General features: G+C 42.8%; 1 protein-coding gene across 1 annotated transcript in view; it reads left to right on the top strand.

Moving 5' to 3' along the window:
* The first annotated feature begins 2,407 nt into the window (after positions 1 to 2,407).
* PTPRG (protein tyrosine phosphatase receptor type G) overlaps positions 2,408 to 25,244 on the top strand; it is a 401,446-nt gene continuing 378,609 nt past the window's right edge. The window contains exon 1 of the mRNA XM_065075568.1: positions 2,408 to 2,924. Within this exon, the coding sequence (XP_064931640.1) occupies positions 2,840 to 2,924 (85 nt within the window). The 5' untranslated portion in view covers positions 2,408 to 2,839. The remainder of the gene's footprint in view (positions 2,925 to 25,244) is intronic.

Below are 25,244 nucleotides of genomic sequence, written 5' to 3'. Positions count from 1 at the left end.
AAGCTAATGTAAAATATATTTAAAATATACAATGATGTAATTAACAGCTTTTTCAAATAATTTTGAATTAGTGAGAAAAATACTCATGTAAACTGCTCTTTGAAAAAAAAAATCTATTACTTTTATTCTTCTTTTATGAGACTGCAAGTGTTTCATAAATTTTCTCATGTAATGAGACCTGTTGAACCTCACTTTAAAATTGCCTCTTACGATACCAGTGAGCATCATTTCAAGAATTGTCTCAGTACTGGAGGAGAACTTGCCCACCTATCTGTTGCATTCCATCAGTAAAGTAAGGGATTGATTGCTGAAAGGGGAATATTTTGCAGGTTTTTCTGGCGCTCAGTAAGTAACTGAGCACAGATGTCACTGCAGAATCCAAAAGGTCAAGGCAGGTGGGGATTTATTTTTCTGGTTTTCATAGGAACAAAAAATTCAGGGAAATTTAGCTCTTAAATTTTTATCTTTGTTTTTATGAGAGCTGAAACCAACCTCCAAACCCCACCTTCTTTTGGGAAATGATTTAATGAACAATAAGTTGGATAAGAACTTTCGTCAGGGCCTATAAATTTTTTGCTTTGATTTAGATAAATCCTTCTGCAAGTGCCTCCCCCACTCTTTGCACAGCCCAAAGGGTGGTGCCCTGGAGGGCAGAGAACATCTAATCAGGTCCTTCAATCCTCACACTGGTAAAATCCCTATTGGGATAAACAGTTTGCCTAGTTAGGACTGCACTTATAACTTAAACTGTAATTTTTGGCAGGCACAACCTGGGATGTGGAAAGTCAAAGGAAAGCCTATGAAAATGCAATGCCTCCCAATTAGGGGGCCTTTGTCTGCAGGGTGATCTACTCATTTGGCACCCTGTGCTGCATGGGGTAAACCTGGATGAACGCAAAGCCACAGCCTCCTCCAGAAAAGTCAGAGCACAGCAGTGGTGAGTACCCAAGCCCTGAGGGCTCTGGTGATCCCACAGTTGAGGCAGCAGGAGAGAAAATCACTGCCATTCCACTGAATAAATATGACTTCTTCTGAATTTTCCTGCTCTGTTCCTCCTCCTCCTGCTGCCCATCCCTCCTCTGGAAACACCACAGATGTGGAAGGTTCACAGGTAAGCAAAGAGGAGATGGTCACAGCAAATGACAGAACCAGAGCTGAGCACAGCACGCGCTGATAAACCCCTGCCAAATGCTTTCCGTTCTGAAACAGAATCCCCATAATGGAAATAATTACCAAAGTAACAGACAAAAACTACTTCTGAATGAAATTTAAGCTTCAGCAGACCACAGCACTGGCAGGAAATACCAAGTATAAGCAACTGTCTCTTCATCCTGAATTCACACCATTTTCTGTTTCTGTTTCCTGTGCAAAGTTATCAATCACTCAGGAACTGCTGTCGGGGGGGGGGGCGGGCTGTGGGTCCAGATTTGGATGCAGAGTGCCTTGGGACAGGCTCAACCTGACTCTGCAAAAATAACAGACAACTATCTCACTTTGAGGGGGCTCTCTGGAAATATGTAGTTATGATGCACAATACTGGGAGAAAAGCCAGCGGTTTTGTGGGGGACCTCTGGCAATACCCAGAATGATACATATTACTGGGGAAGAAAAAAGCTGTGTGATTTTGGAGGAGGTAGAGGGGGTCTCTTGCAACACCCGGTATAGTATTGGGGGGGAAAAGAGCTGCATGTTTTTTGGAGGACCTCTGGCAGCATCCAAAATGATGCCTAGTAGTGGGGGAGAAAAAATACTGTATTATTTCGGTGGGAATTGCTGTCGATTCCGGTGGGAATTTCTGTCAGTTTCGGTGGGAATTTCTGTCACAGCTTTAAACAAACAAGCGGTAGGATTTTGTGGGGGAACCTCTGGCAATACGAGGTGTGATCCACAGTATTGAAGGGGACGGAGGAGAACTATAGGATTTCGGGGGGCAGACGGACACCTCTGGCAATACACAGAATGATACACACAACTCGGGGGGGGCATGGAGAAAACGGACACCCAACACCAAGCCCCGTCCCCCCGCAGCATGCACCGAGGGCGGCGTAATGGCACAAGTAACTTCACAAAGAGACCGCTTGGTTAAGAGCTAAAAATCCCAAATTCCAAACGGCGAATTTCCTCGGCTCAGTGACACGTTTATCCCCCAAACCCGGCACTGTAACACCCCATTCCGCAGGCAAAGGGGCGGACGCGGAGAGTGAGCGGGGCAGCGCTCCGGTGCGTGCACGCGAGCGAACGCGCGCGCCCGCCCCCGCGCCGCGGCCGCTTTAAGGGCGGCGGGGACGCGCCGCCGGGGCTCCCGGCGCGCCGCCGCCTCTCCTCCTCTCCTCCTCTCCTCGCCGCCGCGCCGCGCTCCCTCTCCCTCGCCCCGCTTTAAAGTCTCCGCCAGGATCCGGGCTCGCCCGCCACTTCCTGTACGGCAGGATGGAGCGCGCCGGGGCCCCGGCTGACCGCCGCCCGCCCGCCCGTGCGCGGAGGCGGCTCTGAGCGCCCCGTCCGCGGCATGCCGCGCGCCCCGCCGCCGCTGCCCGCCTGAGCCGCGCAGCTCCGCGCCCCGCCGCGCTGTGCCGCGCTGTGCCGCGCGGGGGTCCCCGCGCCCCGCCGGCGCGTGTCTCTTTCACCCCCCCCAGCCCCACGGTTCTGGGGTTATTTTCCCCGTTGAGGAGGCGAGCGGGAGCCCCCCGCTTTCTCCCGCAGGAAGAGGGGTGCGGGGAGAAACTTATTTTCAACAAGTTTGGGGTTTTTATTTTCTTATTTTCTTTTTTATTTTTTGTTGCCATCCCCCTGCGTGTTGATTATTTTAGCCCCTCTCCCCTTTCGATGTGCGGCTTTGGACATGCGGAGGCTACTGCAACCGTGTTGGTGGATCTTTTTCTTGAAAATCACCAGCTCCGTGCTCCATGATGTGGTGTGCTTCCCCGGTAAGTGAGCGCGGCGCTTGGTGGGGGGGGGGGGGGTGGTCCCGGTGCCTCCGCCACGCGTGTCCGCGATCCCCCGGAGGGTGCCGGCAGGGCACCCCGTGAGTGCGGAGGATGCACTCGGGAGCGCGGGGGCCCCTTTCCATGGGTGACCCCAACGTTGGGTGTCCCCCGGCTCCGCAGCACTCTCCCGGCTGCGGGCAGCGCTGCCCGCGAGTGGGGCCGTCCGCAGTGCATGAGCTCGGTTCCGCGCTCCTGGTGCTGTGTCCCCTCTCTTCGGTGCACTGCAGCCCCCCACGGCGTGGGGCGGGCGAAGGGGGGGGTCCTTGTGCGCGGCCCTTCCTTCTCGGGGCTGTCTGGGGGCTTCCGTTGTGCTGCGGGACTGCCGCCCGCCGCCCCGAAGGCAGCGTGACTCCGGCTTCGATCCCTTGTTGTAGCCCCCTGTCCCTTGCCAAAAACTTAAGTTGTGCGCGGGTCCCTGCGTTCCACACCCCACTCGTGTCCGCGGTGGGTGTCTCGCCGTGCCGGCGCGCTGACCTTGGCAGGGCAGGGGGGCGCGGGGCTGCGCTCCCGCTCCGCATCCGCGTCTGGCTCTGTGCAACCACCGCCCCCCCCACCCTGTGGGAAAGGGGTTATGCGGGCGCGGGGTACCCAGCGCCCACCGTGCTTTCCACCCCCGCTTTGCACCCCATGGCTTGTGCATCGCTCCTCGCCCGCCCACCGAAACGCAGGGGCAGTGTATAATGGGTCCGGGTGGTCTCTCGCCCCGCGGTGGGACCCGTGTGTCCTCCCCCCGCCCTGGCAGCGCCCCCGGCCCGGGGGGAACTTGCAGCGCCCGCGCGGGGCTCCGGCTCCCGCCTGCCCCGCAGAGCCCCGGACCGGCCGCCAGGGGCGCTCTCGCGCCGCCAGCGCCCCCGCGGGGCCGCGCACGGGCCCCGCCTGCCCCAGCCCCCGGGAGCGGCCCCGGGGGGTGGCTGTGCCGTGACCCCCCTCACCAGATCTGCGGACCTTCCCGCGAGCGGCCTGGCAGCCCCGCGCGCCCCCCGAGTGCTTTATTTATTCATTCATTCACTTTTTTCTTGGGCTCCCCCCCCTGCTGGTAGCGGTGGGCGGGGGGGTCACACGGTGGGGGTGAGGGCAGAGCGACCCCCCTCGTCCCGCTGCTTCCCCGACCTGCTGTTGCTGCAGCCCGGGTCTCTGGCTGCATTCAGGTGTGCAAGTGTGAAAAGAAAGCAGCAAATTCTAGAAGCCTTACAGAACTTCCACTTCTGTTTATTTTTTGTTTATTTTTTTCTCTTTTTTTCCGAAAATACAGGTTTTTTTATTAACCCCAAACAGGCAGATAAGCAGATAGATCCATTATATCCCAGTCCTTCCAGCAGCTTCTTACATAGTAAAATTATTTGAAGCAAAAAGAAAATAAGTTGGAGAGAGGGTTAATACCTCTGCAGCTCTTGAAGAAACATTTATCTTCTTTGTATTGATTTCTTCTCAATTTCAGCCCTCAGAGTGAAGCCTTTCTCTCTGGTTCTGATATATATTGTACAGTAATTACATCTAGAAGGCAGGCTCCAGGAATGCTTCAGGAAAACAAGCTATGATGTAGGTTTAATATGACAGTATTGTACAACTTGCTGATTTAGATCAGTGGTGTTTGAACCAGATAATATTTGCATTGTGGTTTGAATATAAAGACGAGTGCAAGCAGAGAGTAGTAGATCTATGGACATTTGCTGTGTGTAGGTAAACTCTTCAATATGTAAAACAGCTGTGTAATACTTGGGAATGTTTCAGGGCTGTTCATTGCTCAAGATTTGCTTGGAAAGCAAGCTATTTTCCAGCAGGGCTTTTATGCATTTAGTTTTCGTACAGACCTCCCATGTTAGACCTCAGTGACTTGCTTACTCTTTTATGCCGTCTTCTGAAAAGCAGTAATATCTGGTGTGCGTGCGTGCACAGGGCTGGTAAGTGAAAGATCCTGATAAGCAGGGACTCCAGACTCTGATCCGGTACATCAGAGATGCCCGAGGCAGAAAAGCTGCAGGGAGGATCTGGGTGGACTAGAACAGGACATGGGTGATGACAACATCCAATGGCAGATCATCAGAATTTGTGTTGGCGGGGAATCCCGGCCAGATTTAACCATTTAGTGTCTACCACAAAGGTTTCAGTACCTTTTCATAGCATTTTCTAGAGAGGATTAGAGAGTGAAGGCTTTTGTTACTTAGCATGTTAATTTACAAACATCTTTCTTCCTTCTCCCCACTTCATATCTAGGTCTCTTTAAATAAAAGAGAGGTGACTATTTGTGTTCTCCCCTGCGAATCACTTCACTTTGTGAAAAAACACAAAGGCTATTTTTTCTTTGTTCAGGAACAATAAATGAACCGTGTAGAAAATAAGGCTTTGCAGTATTCCTTTGTTAAGAGGATGGTAATAGGTTTTCACTGCTTAAGTAGTTATTTTTGTTGCCGTTCCTTTGGTTGCAGTAAGAGGAAGGAGTCGAACAAAAAATATGTGGGCAAGGTTTTGCTCTTTCTGCAGTGTTAAGTTTAGTGCATTTCTCTGTGGGCTTGTCACTCGTAATTGCATTGCTTAATAAATCATCTTAAGACAAGGCGAGAGAGGTTGTTTCCATGGGGTGTGTTTGCTCATTAATCTAAATTCACAGTACCAAAAATTACCAGGAGATAAATATTAACATTTATGCAATATCCTTTCTATGTAGTTCCTCAGTGCTTAGTCAAGAGAGGGTAAATACTTTTTTTTGTGAAGGAAAAAGTAGTTCTTAGCTGTTGCTGTGACAATCCTGTCATCTAAGGAGCGAGAATTGTTAGCATTCTCTTAGGCTAGATGCATAAATGAAAGTAATTTTCCTGAGTGTAGATTAGCTGTTTGGTAATGGATCAAATTGATGCTGAGCTGGTAACTGGCTATAAATGGATTTTGGGTTTTGAGTCTCCATAGTTCTGAGTTGAGAGTTAATTTTCCTTATAAGTGTCTTCTGCTTGGAGTAAAAAATATGCTAGGAGCTTTTCCCTATGACCTAATCAAATGCTACTTCAGATATTTTTAAAGGTACAGAGAAGAGTGGTTTTGTTTATTAAACATTTTACGCAGGAAGGTGCGTTGTGCATGTAGAGAAATCCTGAATGTACAGGAGAGGGCCCTCCAAGACTTTATTTAGTCCTGTGGCTTTTATGAAGATGACACTTCTTACATTTTAATTATCTCTTATTTTCTGTGCCTTTTAAAAATATGCTTTATGTTACGGGAAGTTGCTAACGGAGTCCTTGCAGATACAGAATGTCAAGCGAGCCTTTCCGGGCTGCAGGAGTTGAGCTCTGTACACCTCTGGGGGAGGAACCCAGGGAGAGCTTTGCCAACCCTTAGCAGGGTTACAGCAGCTGCTTTGTGGTTGACAGAGCCTGGACGCAGCTTCCAAAAGTCTTCAGGTGGTGACAGGAGCTGCCTGCACTAGCAAAGGCTTCTCAAGTTGGGGAGGGAAAAAGGTATCATGGAAGGAAGGGATTTCATTATGTTCTGAAAACAAAGGAACACAATCTGAGGGTAACTGGAGTTCCCCCAGTCATACTGGGGTGTTTGCAATGTCTGCGAAGCCTGGATTCAGGCTGGGGAAGCTGCTTTGCTTGGAAGAGCGAGGAGGGTTTTTGCCTGTGTGTAGGATTTCTATTAGTGCTCTCCCATCTGCTATCTCCTCTCCTTTTTGTCTAGGAAATGGGGATGAAAGGAGTTTTGGTCCTGTTCAGAAAATGGATGTCTTGGTCAGAGCAGTGAGGCAGTTCTGTGACTCCAGCACAGAGATGTCACTTCGTTCATCTGTCCCTCCCTCATCCATGCGAGAAACCTGTGCTGGACAAACAGGTCCTGCTTGGTACCGTAAAAATCACCAAAAAACACCTGTTGATTTCAGCAGGGTGATATTTTCACTCTCCAGTTTCTGCATCTTTGCAGGGTTAAGTGTCTGAAGTTGTGTACGTGCACTTACTTAAAGCTGTACTGTTAACAAGTTGTGCAAATTTAGTAGCTGGAGTTTGTTTCCAGTTACAGAAAAGACAGATAAGAGTGAGGATTCTATCCATCCTATGATCAGTGCTCAAGACTAACACAGAGTTTTCTGAAATTAAATGTTATTAATGTTGACTCTAATTTCAATGTTCAAGTTTCATTGTTAAATTAAAGAAATGACTTCAAACTATTAATCTCAACTGTCTTTGGAAAAAATGCTAATCATTTAGTTGCTGCTTCTTAGCAGCCAAATGAACATGTGGCATGATGTGCTCTGAAGCCTGAGGGTATAGTAATAGCACTGCACTTTAGCTAATATATAAGTTTAATCTGAGAAATTATGCAAAAATGAGACTAATTTCTGTTTGCCTAAGTTACTGTGCTTCCATGTTTAAAGACCAGAGTTACTCCTGTGTGTTGATGAAATTGTAATTATTTATATTTACATGCCATGCTATTTAAAGTTTTATTCAAAAACAACAATTTAAAGTATTCCAGGAAGCGGAATCTCATCAGACAAATGTTCTTAAAAGATATGGAGTCATCTGAGGGTGCAGATAACCACCAGATGGATTAATTTGTGGCTCTATACATCCCTTCTGGAGGATATATCCCTTCAGCTTGCTGTTTTAGGTGCATAAATATCTTTACAATTTTTTTCCTTCTTCATGAGGTAAACTCCTGTCAATGTTTCTTTCAAGTGAAAATTATTGACCTACATCTTCTTACTCCAGATTGACGGGAGTGTGACTTCGATTGCCAGAGTTACTCCCTGGAAGAACTGGCCTTTGTCAGCTTTGGAGGGATGCATAGGGGCTGGAAAGCAAAGCAGAGAAGGAAGATGGATTTTAACACCCACTTTGGTACTAAGCAGAGGAATGTGGGGTGTGGGCAACTGAGATGCCCAGCTAAAGAATAACATTTGATGAAAGCAACTGGTTTTGATATGTGTGTGCCAATAAACCATTGGAGAGAAAAGCAATCACAGAGAAATGATCCTTGGTTGCTGTTAATTTTTCTGTTACTCAACATCCTGTGGTAGTGCTGATGATCATGTTATCCGTGTTGTAGGCTACAGATATGCATCTGCATGACTTGCCCTGGGGAAAGTCAAACTGGCTTATTGCTTTTAATGCTGTTAACGTGTGGTACGGCTCTCCAAAGTGATCATGCCTTACTTAGGTGAGGACAGGTGTACTCTTAGATGAATCAGGGCTACATTGGTCATCTCGTCAAGTGCTTGCCTTTCAATGTACGGTTGCCTTGTTGAGCAGAGCTGCCAGGGCAAAATATATTCCTGGTTTATGCCTCGAGCTGTCACATTTGTACCCTACGCAGAGGCTCTTCCCACCCAGAAACTGAACAGATGAACGAGGGTGCAGACTGTGAGCACAACAGTGAAGATACTGCGATGGTCCATGCGTTCTGGGCCCCTCAGTTCAGGAAAGACATTGAAGTGCTGGAGCGGGTCCAGAGAAGAGCAACACGACTGGTGAAGGGACTTGAACGTAAGACCTATGGGGAGAGGCTGAGGGAGCTGGGCTTGTTTAGTCTAGAGAAGAGGAGGCTTAGAGGTGACCTCATCACTCTCTATAACTACCTGAAGGGAAGTTATAGCCAGGTGGGGATTGGTCTCTTCTCCCAGGCAGTCAGCAATAGGACAAGGGGGCATGGGCTTAAACTCTGCCGGGGAAATTTAGGCTGGATATTAGAACGAAATTCTTTACAGAGAGAGTGGTCAGGCATTGGAATGGCTGCCCAGGGAGGTGGTGGACTCACCGTCCCTGGAGGTTTTTAAACTGAGATTGGACATGGCACTTAGTGCCATGATCTAGTAAACGGACTAGAGTTGGACCAAGGGTTGGACTCGATGATCTCTGAGGTCTTTTCCAACCCTGTCGATTCTGTAATTCTGTATTGCTGTTCTTGTTTCATGTTTCCTTTTTGATTGCTAGTAGTATTAATGAGAAGCTGAAGGGAACAGGGGTAGTGAATAAACTTCCCAGCTGACTGGAGGGAGGACACAGGGCAGTGAGGAAACTTACGCAGTTTGTGCAATCACTGTAAGATGTTTTTATTGCACTGAATGGGCTCAGCTTACAGCAATTTGAAATAGTCTTCAAGTGAACTATAGTTAAAGTAAAATCAGTTAAAACCAAACAAGGCCATGTACTTTTTTTTTAATGTGGTTTTATTATGCATCTCTAAGTTTGCTTGGGAGTTGAAGTACCAGTGTTCTTTAATTATCAAGTCATTTGAATAATGATGAACCATTTTCTGGAACTTAAAACTTGACCACATCGTGCACCTGCCAGCAGTACTGACACATAAAATCTCAATTTATGTGTGTGTTGCAGTTTTTCTATGCATAAATGCTGCAGTGATGCTCGAATATGTTTATCCTGTGCCAGTGCCCGCTTTGAGAGACTTTGCATTCATACCATGGAGGCCTTTCTAAAAGAAAATCTAGGTGTTTTCAGACTTGCATGCTTAGCTTAGGAAAGCTGCTTTGAAAAATCCTTTTCTCTGCTTGCAGGCATGTAATGAATGAGACCTTGAGCCTTGAAGAGCTGCATTGGTATTTAGGAGCCAAATGTGGGATGTTATTTGGTCTTGTGGCAGCTGTTTTGTTCTCTTCTTTGAAATAAAATGTGCTTGTCTCCCTGACAGAGTGCTGTTCAAGTTCTTCTGTTGGGATTTGGTTTATTCTGCTGACAGTGAAGGAAAGCTATCTGATAATTCCTCGCAGGCAAAGCGGACAGTTGTTCAGTTTTCCTGCACTTCACTCTTTCCATCTTCTGGCCTTGCAGGAGGCTTGTAAGCGACATACAAAGTGCTATAATGCTTGCCTTAATCAAAGCAGCACCTTGCTCTTTCCTTACTCCTATAGAATCATCTACCGTGTGGATTATTGTTTTGTAGCAGTCTGAAGTGTTAGACTTGGAGTTCCTTGGTCAGTCTGGCAGACTGGTTGGAAAGCAGTGTTAGGTGTCCCAGAGTGGGAAAGGACTTCACCATAGCAAATGCTGATCACTGGATAAGCAGGATACTAACGTGGAAGCGCTTGTGCCAATGCACTGGACAGGCTGGTTTTCTACTGCAGAGGTAAATGGAAACAGTTGTGTCCTGAACCTTGTGCTGATCCTGAATAGTAAGCAAGCTACTTTCTTTGGGCATTGTTTCATTTCTTTAAAGCAAAGATGGCTGTGAAGTTACTCCTGCACTGTTAAGCACCAGTGGCTGCCTTTGTGTCAGTTTGGTGTGTTCCTCTTAAATCTTGCTCTTTTTAAAATTCTTCTTCCTCCCATTAAGGATTAAAAAACCCCCTAATTTTATATTTTAGGAGGTGGTCAAGTTGGTGATATACATCTCAAAATAAGTAAATCTTGGCTAGGAGTTTTATAATCAAGTGTAGTGATTTATTTATTTGTTTATGTTAAATGGCTGTATTTTTATAAGCATCTCAGTGTAGTGGGCTCAGCAGGAGACTGTTGTGTGCCTCTGTCCCCCACCCCCTGAAAATTACAAGCAGAGACAAAAAAAGATACTTAGTAGCTTTCAAATAATTAGTACGGATCTACTTTGCTATTACAAGTGAGTTTAGGGATTAAATTTGCAATAGACTTTCACTGGTATTTATATTCCTAAAGTGCTTTTAGATTTCTGGAGATTGTGGTATAGATTTCCTGCTGTCCAAGTAGAAATGAGGGTTTGTGTGGCATGACTGTATCTTAAATGTTGCATCCATTTAGTGCAAAGGCAGAGAGAACCAGTATGTTTCCTCTTGTTGGCCTCCATGCTACCTGTAACCAGTTATTATTCTTATAGTGCAGTAGCTTGTGTATTTTGTATTTAAATTCGTGCTTAAAATACAACTAAAATTTGCCTGTTGACAGCAGTTGCATCATACTTTAATTGGTGAGAATTGCTAATGGAGTGTTCAGGTTCTAAAATTAGTTGTTTATTTTTCCTTTCTTCTTTGCCCAAGGGTTTTGCATCAGATTATATGGCTTCTATATAACTGTTTGTGTTCTGAAGCAACACCTTTGTGCAGTTTTAGCTATTAACACAAGTGTTAAAAGTACGGGCTCGGTGGCAGTATTTTCAGAAACTGTGACTTTTTAAATTGTTTCTTACTACATTGTTTATGCATTGTAAAGTGCCTCTCTTTTGTTTACTGTGAATTAATTCATTGTTATCTTGGTAAACCTGGGGTGCAAAATGTGCAAGTTTATAACATTATAATTTTGGCATAATGGGCAGGTCCTCAGCTGCTGCAAGTTGTCACAGCCACAATGGATTCTACTGTTTGTGTGGCAGCTTTCATCAGGTGAGGATTTGCACCATAACCCTGATCATCACATTGTTATGAAAAACTCCTGTGCGTGTTCTTTTCAGTATTTCCATAGGCTGGATTTGTCTCAAGGGTGCACGGTTTTGATGTTGTCTTTATGCTCCTTGGAGGGTTCTTCTTTTACTGTGTGGTAAAATGCAAACCCATGTCATTGTGTGATTCTGCTTGCTGTGAAGCAGAGGTGTCCACACCTTCCACTAACACTCTGGCTTTTTGGAGGACATTAGCCATGTGCATCAGTCCTTGGAATTGTTCTGTTGCATTGTACTTAGTTTTTTGACCATAACTGTGGCTGTTGCAAAGGTATTTGCAAGGTGTTTTGTCAAAAGCTGTCAGTTGTTTTTTTAAAATGAATGATGTTTGCCCATTTTGAAGCAATACTCAGCTTATTTTCCTTGAATAAAGTAGTTACCAAAATAAATAAGCCACCAAAATGTGGCTGTTTGAATTATTCCCTGTAGCTGTAAAGCTCAAACTGCACATACACAGCCACTTCAACAACTGTTTTGTATGCTTCACTTTTCTTTACTAGTTTAAAGCACCCTCTGATATTTTCTTACTGTGAGAATACTTGCATGTTACAATAAAACCATGTCACAATGTCCTGATTAACTCAATGACCTGAACTCCACAAGCCCTTTACTGTCAGATTTTATCCAGTCCTTGAATAATTTTGGTAGCAATCTTTTTTTGCTTGTTCTCAAATTTTTTTTTCCAACTTATTTTTAGAAAAGTGCAGACCAGAACTGAACACTGGTCTTATTCTTATCATATATGTGCAATGCTATTGCAAACAAAGCTTGTCCAAGGATTTTCAGTGGCCTATTTTTCTGCCACAGTAAGAAAGCTCATGTTGATTGTTTGCCTAGTATGACATCTAGAGCATTACTGGAGTCAGTACTGGACAAAATAGTCTGTTCAGTGGATGTGGCCTGGATCACCAGTTCAAAGGGTTTTTGAACCTTGTTAAAATAAAGTCTTTGAATGTATCTCATTTTTTATGTGACTGGAATACTGCTATAATTGCAATTTTAGCTAAAGAAAGAAAGGCAGGCCTGTCTGACTTATGTCCTCTGCTATCTAACTTAGATGCATCATTTGTTATGGTTTTGTTTGTTTCCTTTTGTAGCCCAACAGTTTTTAAGGGAGCAGCAATCAGTGCATCCCATAATGGTCCAGGTTCTTGTTGTAGACTTATCTAAAATGGTTATCTTAGGGTTTGACTTCTGTTAAGCGTTGTAAATGGAAAGCTTTGCACAGCTTCACATCATGACTGTGACCTCCTGGTCACATTTAACACCCTTGCATGATCATATCAATGTGGCTCACACTTGAGCTCACTGGAAATTTGGAATGGGGATTATTATTTGGGTGTAACCCCAAGGAGGCAATAGATTTCTTAGGAGTGTGGTTGGTTTGTTTGTTTTTTCTTCCCCCCCAAGTCCATTCCCTCACCCCATTATTGTTACTCACGCTGCTGTTTTCGGTAGAAAGCGTTTCTTGCGGTGTCCTAATTTTCTTCTGCTTCTGGATGCAGGTGGGTGGACTCAATATAGAGGTAGCTGCAAGAATGCAGAAGATCTGTTTTGTTCCTGTGACTCTGCTCCCATTAGGGTGGCCTCCCTTGGATGCTTTTAGCTTTCCACTTTGTTTGTGTTTGTTTTGGGCAAACTTGTACATCAAATGAGGAAAAACAATCCCTTCTCCCCCAGCTAATATCATCCTGTCTGGGAAGAGGCTGATGTCTGTGCAGGTAGGTGAGAAAGTGAAGAGATCCTTATGGCTAAAGTAGAGAGGGAGTCCAATCTTTAATATATAAGAGCCTTTACCAAAAAACCACTGAGAAGACGGGAGGGGTGAAGCGTCTCTGCGGCTGCTGCAGCCTGAGGGATGGGGAGCACGATGTCCAATGTTATTACCTGCTAGAGCGTGAAGCCAGCAAGTAATGGTAATACAAATGTATTTTAATTTGTAACCTGGCCTTCTGTATCAAGATTGGACTGCTTCTGTTGTCTTGCACATGTGCATCACTTGGGGAAACATGCTGATAGTACTTAACATTTAATTGCTTCTCTTGATTTTATTTGTAAATTAGAATCTAGAGGATCTGTAAGGAAAAAAACAACAGTGGAGCTTAATTGGACAACATTTTAGAGTAAGAGGGAAAAAAGAAACACAACAAAAGGACATGTAGCCTTCCAGATTTTGGAGCTGAGACAAACGTGAACTTACTTATTGATCCATACATATAATATAATATTTTAACTACTGTCTAAACTCGAGGTCATCTTGATACTAGATTGCTTAAGAATCTGTCTATCTTATCACATCTTGTACTCATTTATAGTTGTTTCCATTTCTGGCTTTGCTGGAGAGACAGCTAGTGTTTCAACCTAAATTAAAATCAATAAGAAGCAATTTTGTTTGTTTTTTAACTACTAGAGCAGGCTTTTTTTTTTTTTTAAAGTGAAGCTATGTATGTTCAGCTAAGTCACTTGGTTCTTTCCATCAAGATAATTGCCAAAACTCATTAATTCCTAATTTTTGCACATGTAGGAATGAATTTATTTTCCAGTGTACCTAACAAAATGTCAAATATGATTTAAAAATAAACATTTATTTTAAATCATCACTGAGAAATAGATGCAGTAAAGAATACTTGGCAGTTGGAAGTAGTTTAAAAACATCTTGAGAGGAAGCGGATGCTTGGGGGCCCTGGTGAAAGCTGTTGACCCAGGGGTCCTGCACTGGCAGGGTAGCACAGGCTTCCCCTGGTGTGTTTGGGCAACGTTCTGTTGGGATGGCTTCCAGTGGAAAAAGCAGAGTCTGGGTGTCTGGGCCCTCAGACCTTGGCTTGGGTATATCAGCATCACACCAATTTGAGTAAGAAGCTCTTGTCATGATGTCAGCTGGCTTTTACCACACAGCCAGCAGGTTGCCAGCAATAACAATTAACCTGGGTCAAATTCAACATGGAATTCTGATTGAAGCAATGTTGGTGCTTCCTACATAACGCAATGGTGCAGCATAACATAATATTAGAGTAAATAGCTGAAGGTAATGATCTGATTAAGTGTCTAAAATAGGATGTGTTGCTGCTCTGGTGAGTTGATCACAGGGTTCAGCAAATCATCCTCTAGTTGCAGTACAAGCTGCCCAAATGCAGAGATGGACACATTACTGTGCAATCATTGCCCTCTATGTTCATGCAGGTTCAATCTTCACAGGCAAAGGCTTTCTCTCACTGACATAGTTGGAAGAAATTGTTTGTGTTTTTAAGAAACGGTGTTTCCAGAAAGGGTAGACAATCTGCAATGGTATAGAACCTTGGCTCTTCCATGGAAGTTTTTGGTAAGGTGTTTGCTCTGCCTCTTCTGGGTTCAGTTCAGCATCTAGCAATGTTGTTCCAGTTTTTATATGAGCATTTGTATTCTTGTGCAAGGTGAAAATTTAGTCCCTGGAAAAGTGAAGGCCAGTATTTTTGTAAGGTGATTCTTTTGAGTTGCCATGATTTTACTTCTCATAATTTCAGAAATGTTTAAGAATTTTTAGAGTTCTTAATTCTGATTACAAGAACCTTTTGGATGGTCTAAATCTCATTTCCTGTTTAATTGTTCTTTGAAGTTTCTCACTATTATGAGCTACTGGTAACTTCAGTCTTTTGGGTTCAGTTTTCTCTCACCTTTTCTTTTGCTTCCACTTGCTTTGATTCAGATACGTTAATGAATCAAGGAAGGGGGCAAGCCAAGGGCAAAAAGAGGCAGATCTGGCTACCCTGGTATCAAAGCAAGAGTGTGTTCCCTTAAATAAACTGCTACTGCAGTGTTTTGTAGGAACAAAACATAATTAGTAACTAGATGACACTGATGGAGAGTCATCCTTCGAGGCAGCTTAAGAGTTGTGTGTTAATTGCTTGAATTTGATATCAAAACATCAAACCATTTCTTTTTAACTAATCACTTGAAACCACACAGAAATTTATGTGGCGAGAAGCCAGCTGTGTTTAAAAATACATGAGCGGACCTGGTACACGGTGACCCAGGAATATAAGGTAAAAGTGACTTGTCCATACGCTAGTGACGCCTACCATAAGTGAATCCCGAGCCATAGTTCAATGTGAGGAGTAATACATTACAGCACAAACAGATTCTGTGTCAGAAAGGTAATTAATACCTCATGTCAAACACTATCTGCATGTACTCCTTTCTCTATTTCATGTTATTAAGCAGTGTGACCTTTTCTCTTTCAAGGTGAAAACCAACTTAGGAAGAAAATTAACTTATTTTTCATTGGGTCTGAGGAGTAGTTTCACAGTAGTCTTGATGACACCTTGATGCTTTACAGTTTTGATTGCTATCTTGATCAACGACTCTTCATTTCTGTAGTTTGAGGTTGCATTCCCTTATTTACTGCTGTATTTGGGAGACATCAGGCATTTTGGGTGCAGACTGTGTCTACGGAGCCAGACAAGTCTTGTAAGACATATGCTGTCAATGGGTAACAACTCCAGCTTGTCTCATTTGCACTCTATTAGTACCAAGTTTGCTTGCTAAATAATTCTGTTCTGATCTTCATCTTCAGTTTTTAATTTACATGACAGTTGTGCTTTCTGTTGAACTGAGACTATGAGCATCCACTGTAATAAAGCAGTGCTCTCTTTCTTTGCAAGACTGGATATTTCTAAGCTACATACACTGGATATGAGAGACAGGACTTATAGTTTGATTTGTCTTTTTGCTTCTGTTTGAGAAAGAGAGGCTGTCCTGGAGTTTGCATTTGGTTGCATTCCTTGGAAATGTTGAAGCACAGGGGCCTTATGTAGAGCATTCTTCCTTGATGAGCTGGAAATCAAGTACATTGTTTTGGTTAACACCATGTCTGTTATCACTGACTGTCTGGGACATACAATACTGAGTGAAATAAAGGATCAAAGCTAGTAGCACTGTCTTGTCAGCCCTGGAGAGCTGATGAATTGTTCAGTGCTTCCTTTGGTGCATTTCAGTGATTTCTACCGTGATCGATACAAGCAGCATCAACAAAAACTGGACTCTTCTGTTAGCTCTCATACTTGCAAGTAAAGTGGAGAAAGCTTGATTTGTTTTGCTGCTTAAGCCCTTGCTGGCCTAACACGTGCTGTATGAGAGGCCTGTTTACCTCTTTGTGTTTTACTGTGCAACTCTGCTGTCCTACCTTTCAGGACAACACTTCAGTGGTGTCAAGCTGGTTGTGAAGGAGTGGATGCTGTGATATGGTCCATCTATCTATCTGTCTATCTCTCCAGAGATCTTTCAGCTGGACTATAAGGGTTACATACTGTTAGTGTCTTTAATATTTGTAGCCTCTCTCTGAAAGAGCTTGGAGTGCGGAATTGTCTATTATTCAGAACTATCAATACCGTTAGAGAGCTGCTTTGCCATCTTGTTCTTTCATCTCGGCTGTCTTCCACTGATGAATTCTTCTGATGGTCACTGGCCTTTGTGGTTATTCTGGTGGTCTTTACCATGTGGGTTCCTGAGCCATCCTCCTTGCTGCAAAACCAAAATACAGAAAGAGCTGTAGTACAGCCTTTTTCAGCAGTACATTGTCTTTGCTGGAGGCATTTGCCTCTCACCTGCCTGAATGCTCCCATTTGGACTGGGGGCTCCTTTGTTTGCCCCATCCCTCTCTGGTGTAGTTGGGCTCTTATGCATTGCCATCCAGGTCTTATGTTGGCTTCAAGCAGGAGTTGCTGGTGCCTGAATGCACAAACTGAGGCCAGCTGTGGCATTCATCCCCTTGTTGCTAAGTGGTTGGAACAATCCTCTGGACACTGGGAACTGATCTCTTAGATATTTTGTATTTCACCCTTATTGGTACGTAGGATGCTGTGATGGTCTAGGATCAGTCTTCTGCTCTGTCTAGTCTGTTGAGCACTTTGGAGGTGTTATTTTGCATTTGACTTGCTATGTGTTACTATATATATATTTATGTATGAATACTACTGCTTTTAAAACCTGGCATAATAGTAATTAAGCTTAGGAGTTATGTACCTGAGTAGCTTTCTTCCGTTAGTAAAGCAGTTAGTAGGTGGATTAGAATGAATATTCAGCAGATGTTTTAGTGGTAGAGTAGAACTGACTTCAGACTGGGGATTTATAATGTATGTCTGAAACCATGCTTATAGACAAAATTGTGAAATGAGATGTTCTTTTTTTTTTTAAAGAATAGTCTGGTCCAAAGAACAGGTGAGGTTACCTTATAGGGTAGGAAACTTCTTTGGTAGCTGATACTGAAGTCAGATGGCCTTGTGATTCCTTTGGCTGAAGTGTGTTTAGCTAATGCTTTTTTTGTAAACTTTGAAGCCAGAGTTACATGTAGGCATATAGAAACTCATAAATTAATTTTGCACCAGAGTTGAAGTGGTATGGAGAAAGGCTAAATTAAATAGTAACAAGTAATTAATTATACAGGACTGTTGCTTTTGCTCTGGAAAAAACCCTCCCTGTTCAGCTCAGTAGAGATTTCTACCTTGAGTGTGATGGCGCAAAATCAGATGAAATCTGACTAGTAGAGTGATTTATTGCAATGTTGACAAGAAAAAACTGTCTACTACAGGATGCATTGATGGAGGACAATGATAGTTCATTGCAGTTTCTTCCCTGAAAAGCTACAGTGGCATTGATGTTTTATTGTTTACATGTTGCTTCATCAGTTTGGGCAGTTTGTGTCATGGAGGGGAAATGTGTGGAGATTGTTTTCAAACACTGATGTCTACAGACACATTTTTTCAATGAGGAAAACCAGTGAAAAACCAAGCTATTTGTACAATGGTCTTCACAGTTAGATTGCTCCCTTTTCTTGACTATACTCCATTTTATCAACTATATATTTTTTTAGCATTTCAAGAAAAAGACCAAAAAGGCAATAGAAACAGTGGTAACAGTCTATATAAAACATGTATCAGTGTTCTAAAAATCAGTTTAATTTTAGCACATATTTTTATGTAACCTTCAGCTATATTTTTCTTTGCCACTTTTTCCCCAGCTCAGCTGTTTTCCGTTCCATGCCAGGAGTGTTTGTGAAGCTCAGAATTCTCACCGTGCAACACATGAAAATTCTACAAGTGACAATTATAAGGGATTTGGATGGTATAACATACCTGATCATAGGTGATTTGCCCAAGGCATAAAATACTTGAAGAGATAAGATAATTTTGAGGAAAAAAACACCTGATTCTGGGGGACTGTGAATTGTATAGTCTTAAACTTGACAGTTTCTAGTGTCCTGGTTTGAACCTTTGAAGAAATGTAGACCTTTAAGAGCTATGGGATGTGTTGCCCCTAAAGACCTTGATGTCTCCTGGTGTTCCAGAATCCCTGAGAAGGGCACCAATGGACTGGGCCATAGCTATTTTTGAAATGACAAAGCTGGACAAACATGCTAAAAATACCTTCTTAGGTTGGCTTGTGTGTAACCAGCACTTCTGGGATGGCAGTCTGTATTTTCATCACTTCCAGGATGTTGAACCAGCTTGAATTGCTGGAGCTTTTGGTACTGGAGTTGGATTTGACAGCTACAGAAAAGCTGAATGTGATACTCTGTCTTCCTTACAATGGAGGGCAGTGTGAACACATTGCACCTGTGACTGGCAAACTGAACTCCTTTGTTCTCCTTCGACCAAAGTCACTCCTGATTGAGAAGCATTTAAATTTAATTAGACTTGAACGGTTTGGACCATGTTCATCACAATGTACCCATACACACAGTCTGTCCCAGCTCCTTATTTTCCTGTATCTCTTGTGATGCTTAAAACATTGCAGTGAAAGGAGACACTCCAGAAGGCATCCAGTTGTTTCCTTGCATTCTGTGACATGGATTGTTTTGGTCAGGGAAATACCATGACGTGTCTCATTGCATTCTCCCAGCTGTGTGAGGGTGGTTTGAGGGCTCTGGTTTGGTTAATGTGGGAGCTCGGCTGACTGAAGATGTGTGTTTGGATGAGACGTTCTGAGGAGGTGGTGGTGCTTTCTCCCTCCTAGACTCTGGCTCAGCAAGATGCTGATGAAGTTATTGGATGGTACTTTCAAGACTTGCTGCACAAGGACAAGCAATTACATGCCCAGGCCTATGAAGTCCAGCTTGCTGAAGCTGGCATGGCTTTTCTTGCAGTTGGGGCGAAGGAGGAGGTGAAGTCCGGTGCTGTAGTTTGGTGGGCTCAACTGAATTTAGGTGCCGAATGGCAAGAATTCCCCCTACTTTGATCTCTGTGGAGACAACGAGTGAAGGAGCAGCCAGGGTACTGTGGAGCTCTTTGCATTGTGGCAGAGAGGAGGACTTTTCTGGTAGGGAATTTGGGGTGTGTTGCCATGCTGTCAGTGAGTTAGGCTGCCAGAAAGCTGCCTTGGCTTGGGAGTTATACCTGCAGGCATCACTCGAGCTGATCTCTCTCCTTGAGACTGAAGACAAGAAGTGTGTGTTGCACAGCAACACAGGTATCTGTTTGAGGGTGTCTAAGATGCTTGTGAGGACTCTGTGGTATGTATGTGTACACTGTTTATGAGGCTGAGAGACATCCTTAAGGGTCCTAATGTCTGATGGTGCTGAGTTTGAGTGCCTTGACAATGAGGAAGAGATGGTATATATTCCACAGATAAACTATTTTTTCCTTTAAAGGCTTGAATTCACTTTGGATGCACTTATCGGACCATGCTGCGCTTCAGAAAAAAGCCGTTCCTCAGTGGTATTTGAGTTTCTCTGACCTAGAGGGCATTACAGCTATACCTTCACCCTTTGAGCTTCTGTAAGGCTGGCTTCAGGATAAATCTGGTTTGCTCTTGTACTTCATGATCATGAAGTCAGTGTTGATACTGAGCTGGTGGAATTTTTCAGAGGACAAATAGCAGTACTCTCTCTATTTCTCTTTGATCAGATAGCTCTCTTCTGAGAGGCTGGGAGCTGGTAAAGTGATGTGCAGTGGCTGAGACAGATCAAAAAGGATACATCCACTAATTACTGAATAGTTTCTGAAAAAGCAATTATTTTTTGGTGTCTAAAATAAATTGTGTCTGGGTGATGGTATTGGTATGCTGCTGATCATGCAACAACCATCTCTGCAAGCCGGAGTTTTCATTTAAAAAGGCATTATTGTCTGTTAAATATTTGGGCATTCATACTCCCTTTGGGTTGATCAACTATTTGAAATGAATTATCTCACAGTGCTGTCACAATTAAAGAACGGCATGCTCAGGTGAGAGGGTTTATCTGTTTCATAGATTGGAGAGTTATGTTCAGTGAAAATGAACATCCTCCCAAGGTTAAATTATCTATTTAAGGCTCCTCCAATTACAATGTTGGATAGAAGGATATTTTTTTTTTAATGTGGATAAGAGCAGAGGGCAAATGACATAATTGGAGGGGGAGAGAGAGACTTAATACGTGCTTGCTTCTAGAAGAGTGAGAGGGATAAGGAGAAAACAATGCCAGGGAACTGCCTTCAGACATCTTAGTCTTTTTGGGTTGCCTTAATCTCAAGCAGTCTTTAGAGGTTGGGAAAGAAGAAAGAGTTAGTATTTGTGTAAAAGCTTCCTGTGACTTCTCCCAGGTGAGCTATGTAGGGCTTCATGCCATCTGCCATTGTTGTAAGATAAAGTGAAAAAAGCAACCCTTATACTGGGATATAGAAATAGTCTACTTTTTGCTCTCATATAGCACAGAAGAACATATTAGCTGGTGATTTGAATTGACATATTCCTTTGTGCACAAGTTATAGCAACTTAAATGAAAATTACACTCATAGTGAGAGAATGCACTCTGTTTAAATTAGATAAGGAGATTGTGACAGAAAAAGATTATTGAATAAAGGGGTTTTTAAACTAGCCAGTGAAATAAATGTATGGATTCAAACTTTGTCTTGCCAGAATTTATTAATAAAACACAATGAGGTTTTTGGAATACAATGAAGACCTCTTCCTTTGAAGGTTACAGTGTAATTTGTGTAATTGTGTTTGTGTAATTTGACTTCCAAGATATGTCCTTGTAATTTGGTAAACTGCAGATCTTGCTCCAATCTATTGCATTTTTCTTGTGCCTTGTATTGACGCATCTAATTGCCTCATAAGTGTATACTCAGTTTAAAGCCATTGCACTGCCCTCTGGACCTTGAAATATTCACCTTGTGGTCTGTAATGATAATCTCTATATGGATCTTATCTGTGGAGCAGCTGGCCACCTTTTCTTGCTTCCTTACTAAGCATACACAGCTAGCTGCTGTTTTGAATAACCTCATTTTATCATCGTACAGCTGAAGAAAACTTGCTGGATGATGCCTTGATTTCTCCCAGGTGCAGGATGCCCTCTCTGGGCAGGGAAGCCAGGACACAGCAGTTGGGGCATCCTCTTGGAAGGAGCTGGGAGAAGCCCAGTGTTGTACTGGCCAGCACCGTCTTGGCTGGTCCTTAAGTGAAAATGTTTCCTGCTGGCATTGGGCAGAAGAGCAGCTTTGGGCCAGGCAGTGATCAGTGTTGATAAGATGTGTATGTCATTATGAATACAATGTCCTGATGAAACTCTCCCGTTAAATGTTTTTTAAATTCTTAAGTTTTCTCAATACAAAATGGGTGCTGAAACATCTAGGCAAGACTCGGGAAAAAGCTGCCGTTTTATTCCTACTTTGTGCTGAGCTCCTTTGAAATCAACAGAAAATGTGGGCAAACAATTTATATTCTAAGGAATTAATATCATGTGTTGTGTTTGTTCACCTGGAGAATCTGAGGTGAGAATGCTCTTGGCTGATGAAGCAGGGAGAAGTTTTAAATCAGGGATGGAAGCTCAAAACACTGCAAAGGGAGGTAAAACCAAATGGGATAAGACATTCCTGGGAGAGGGTTGATGGCGGAGAGGCATGTTGAGGAGCTGAGTCACTGGAACTGTAGGTGTAGGAAAAGCTGATTTAAAGAAGCATTTTTATCATGTTGCAGTAATTTCTCCTTTGGCTTTACACAGCGGGGTGTGAAGAAATGGCTGTTAAAACCATTGGAGATGTAAAGTGTCTTTTTAAGTGTTAAAATTGCACAGAATGAAAAATAAGATATTTAGGACAGATACCTCTTCACTTATGTATTAATTTTTAAATGAACAGTGTGAGACTTGAAAAGAAATTGCACCATTTACAACTTATTTCTGTGTCCTTGAATTGAAATATTATGTATAGAGTTCAGAGCAGAAGACATTGAGTAAGTTATACAAGCTTAATAAAAATAAACCTACACATGCCTTTGCATAAAGGGGGTGGAAATCAAAGGACTAACAAATTTGCATAGATAACATTTGAATTGTTAATTCATATTGCACTTCATTGCAAGGATGTCATTTTTAATTAAGAATAAAATGTGGTAGATATTTTAAATGGGAAATGATTATAATTGCAGATGGAAATTGAGGTAATGAGAACTGGTTTAATTAATTGTTAAAACTTAAAGTTTTTGTTTTTTGTTTATAAACTTGTGGTCTGTGGACACCGACATTTGTTTTGTAGACATGTGTATTTAAACATACAATGATTGTGGCATGAAACGTTGGCAGCAAACACAGTTTTAGTCTGAGTTGTATTTGTTACTTGAAAGGGTCTGTTTGTATGGATGGACTTTGAGTATCTTCAGTAGACAGACTTTGCTGTTTATGGGATTGGTGTGAAATTACGGTGTCAAGTCTATTCCCAAATATCCTTTTTAAACCATATTTGTTTTTTGCTATGAGTATCATAGACGGTGGTGATACTTCATTGGTGAAAAACAAGGTGTTGTTTGTACCAAATGACAGTGGTTTTTAGAGAGAGGGGAGCTGTGGGGTGACACACAATTTCTCAGTATGCACTTAATTTTTTTTCTTGTTAAAAATTGTCAAGGTCTCTTAAGATTTCCAAACATGTTTGGGGAAATGCAGCATTAAAACCTACAAAACTTTTTCCTATTCAGATAGATGCGACGCATAAGATCAAGAACAGTATTTGTGTAGAGTCCTTAGAAATAGAGGGTGTTTCTGCCATTTGAGAGCTTGGTAAACTTATTTACCAAGCTTAGAGCTTTGCATCCGAAAACGATATTGAAGTGAACAAAATTAGTGTTGCCACTTATGTTGAGAACCATGTATGAAGTCTCTGTCATCTCTGGTTGCAGAGGGACTTGGAGAGAACTGCAATTAGCACTAATTGGAATTGCGTCTGAATTTTCTCTGTTGATGTGAGAATGGACCCTCGAAGTGACTGGCAGGAACTACCTGCCTGTGCTAATTCCCTGAAGAGCTGCTCTGTTGCATCGCAGCACATCAGAAATGAAACAAGTGTTTACCAGAAGCGACCAGCTCACATGCCCACATTATCCATGCAGCACAGATGCTGAAATTTAATGCAAGTTAACACAGTGGGCTGGGTACTCATAGCTGTAATAAAGATGCACTAGATTGTTTTTTGCTAAGAAGCCTGGAGTTTTGATTCCTGCAGATACCATTGCTCTGTTGTGATGCTCTGCAGAATGGGTTGGCATATCAACAAGTTGTGTAACCTTTTCATTATGAGTGGTGTGCCTATTTATTTGTTCTCTTTTTTTTTTTTGTCTTTTCACGTGGAAAGCAGTGTTTCAGCTGAAATCCAGCTTGTGTTACCTGTGTTGGTCATGGGAAAAAATTTTACCAAAGTAGATAAAAACCATATATGCAGAAAGACATATCTTTGCTTGGTTTTGTTGCCCCTGGGTAAATGAAATAGAAACCTTAGAAGTAAACTAATATTCAGTAAAATGATAAAAGAATTTACTTGAATGACAACGTAGTATTTTTTTTCCTCTGAAGCACACAACCAGAGATATGAAGTATGGTAATGTCACTAGGGTAATATACAGCTGATAGCAGTGCATTCATTTGCATTTCTTCCCCTTACCTTGTGTTTCTTTTTTTCCCTGAAGCACATGTGTTGGGAATTGAAAATGCAGTTTGCCTATTATACACTGGCAGTAATATTTCAATTTTTTATGTAAAAAATGAGGCCACCAACACGAGCAGCCACTGATGTATGGGGCTATTGATGGGAATTGAATTTGCAAAGGGAAAATGGGATTTGGTTGTAGTCTGAAATGATAATGATGTAGCCCAAATGGATTTGTAATGGTCATTCATTCATTTTTTTTTCCCTGCGATTTTGTGGTTTGACAAAACATATTTATGCAGGTGACTATGAAAGTAGCATAGGTTCACTCTGAGTGGGCGTTAATAGCTAATGGCAAATAATAAGTATGCAAAGTCTGAGTTGAGCCTGTTCCCACAGACTTCATTAGGTGAAGGAACGGATGCTGAGATTTATTTTCCTGAGAGAGGGGAAAAATAGTTGGGGTAGTGCTTCGTTGTGAGATTTAAGAACTAAGAATTCATGTCAAGGTATATTTTTATTAAGTATGTATGGTTGTGTAGTATCAACATAGAGAATACTTTGTGGCAAAACAAATGTTAGACACACTTTGTACAAGGTCTAGCTAGATAAGCCAAGACTTTGCCCTGAGGAGTTTCCAGTCTAACTGTGATCAAACTAATGTGCATTACGTTGAGGTGCTGTGTTAGATGCTTCTGTTCTGTAAGCTGTCGCTGTACCCATGTGACATTGTCACCCCGAACCTGGAGTCTGAATTTTCTCTATATCTTAGGTGCAGTTTTATGGGCCTTATGATAACTTTACTGTTGGTCTGATTTCAGTGGAGCTCTGTCTTCCATCTTGTGAAAGTGAGGGGAGAATGATATGCCAGTGTTCATACGGTCAGAACAAACCGGTGGTGACAGGAAAATGATAATTGCATGGTCTAGATGGATTTCTGGCTTTGTTTGTCTTTTTTTTTCCTTCTTTTTTTGGACCAGTGAACGTCCCACTTGTAAACTGCCTTCTAGTTTATCTGCAGTATAATCTTTGTTAAACACTGTGT

This window comes from Columba livia, chromosome 10 (genome assembly GCF_036013475.1).
Source record: "Columba livia isolate bColLiv1 breed racing homer chromosome 10, bColLiv1.pat.W.v2, whole genome shotgun sequence".
Classification (NCBI taxonomy): domain Eukaryota; kingdom Metazoa; phylum Chordata; class Aves; order Columbiformes; family Columbidae; genus Columba; species Columba livia.
Note: the sequence above shows the minus strand (reverse complement) of the source record. Positions and strands in the feature narration are given on the sequence as shown.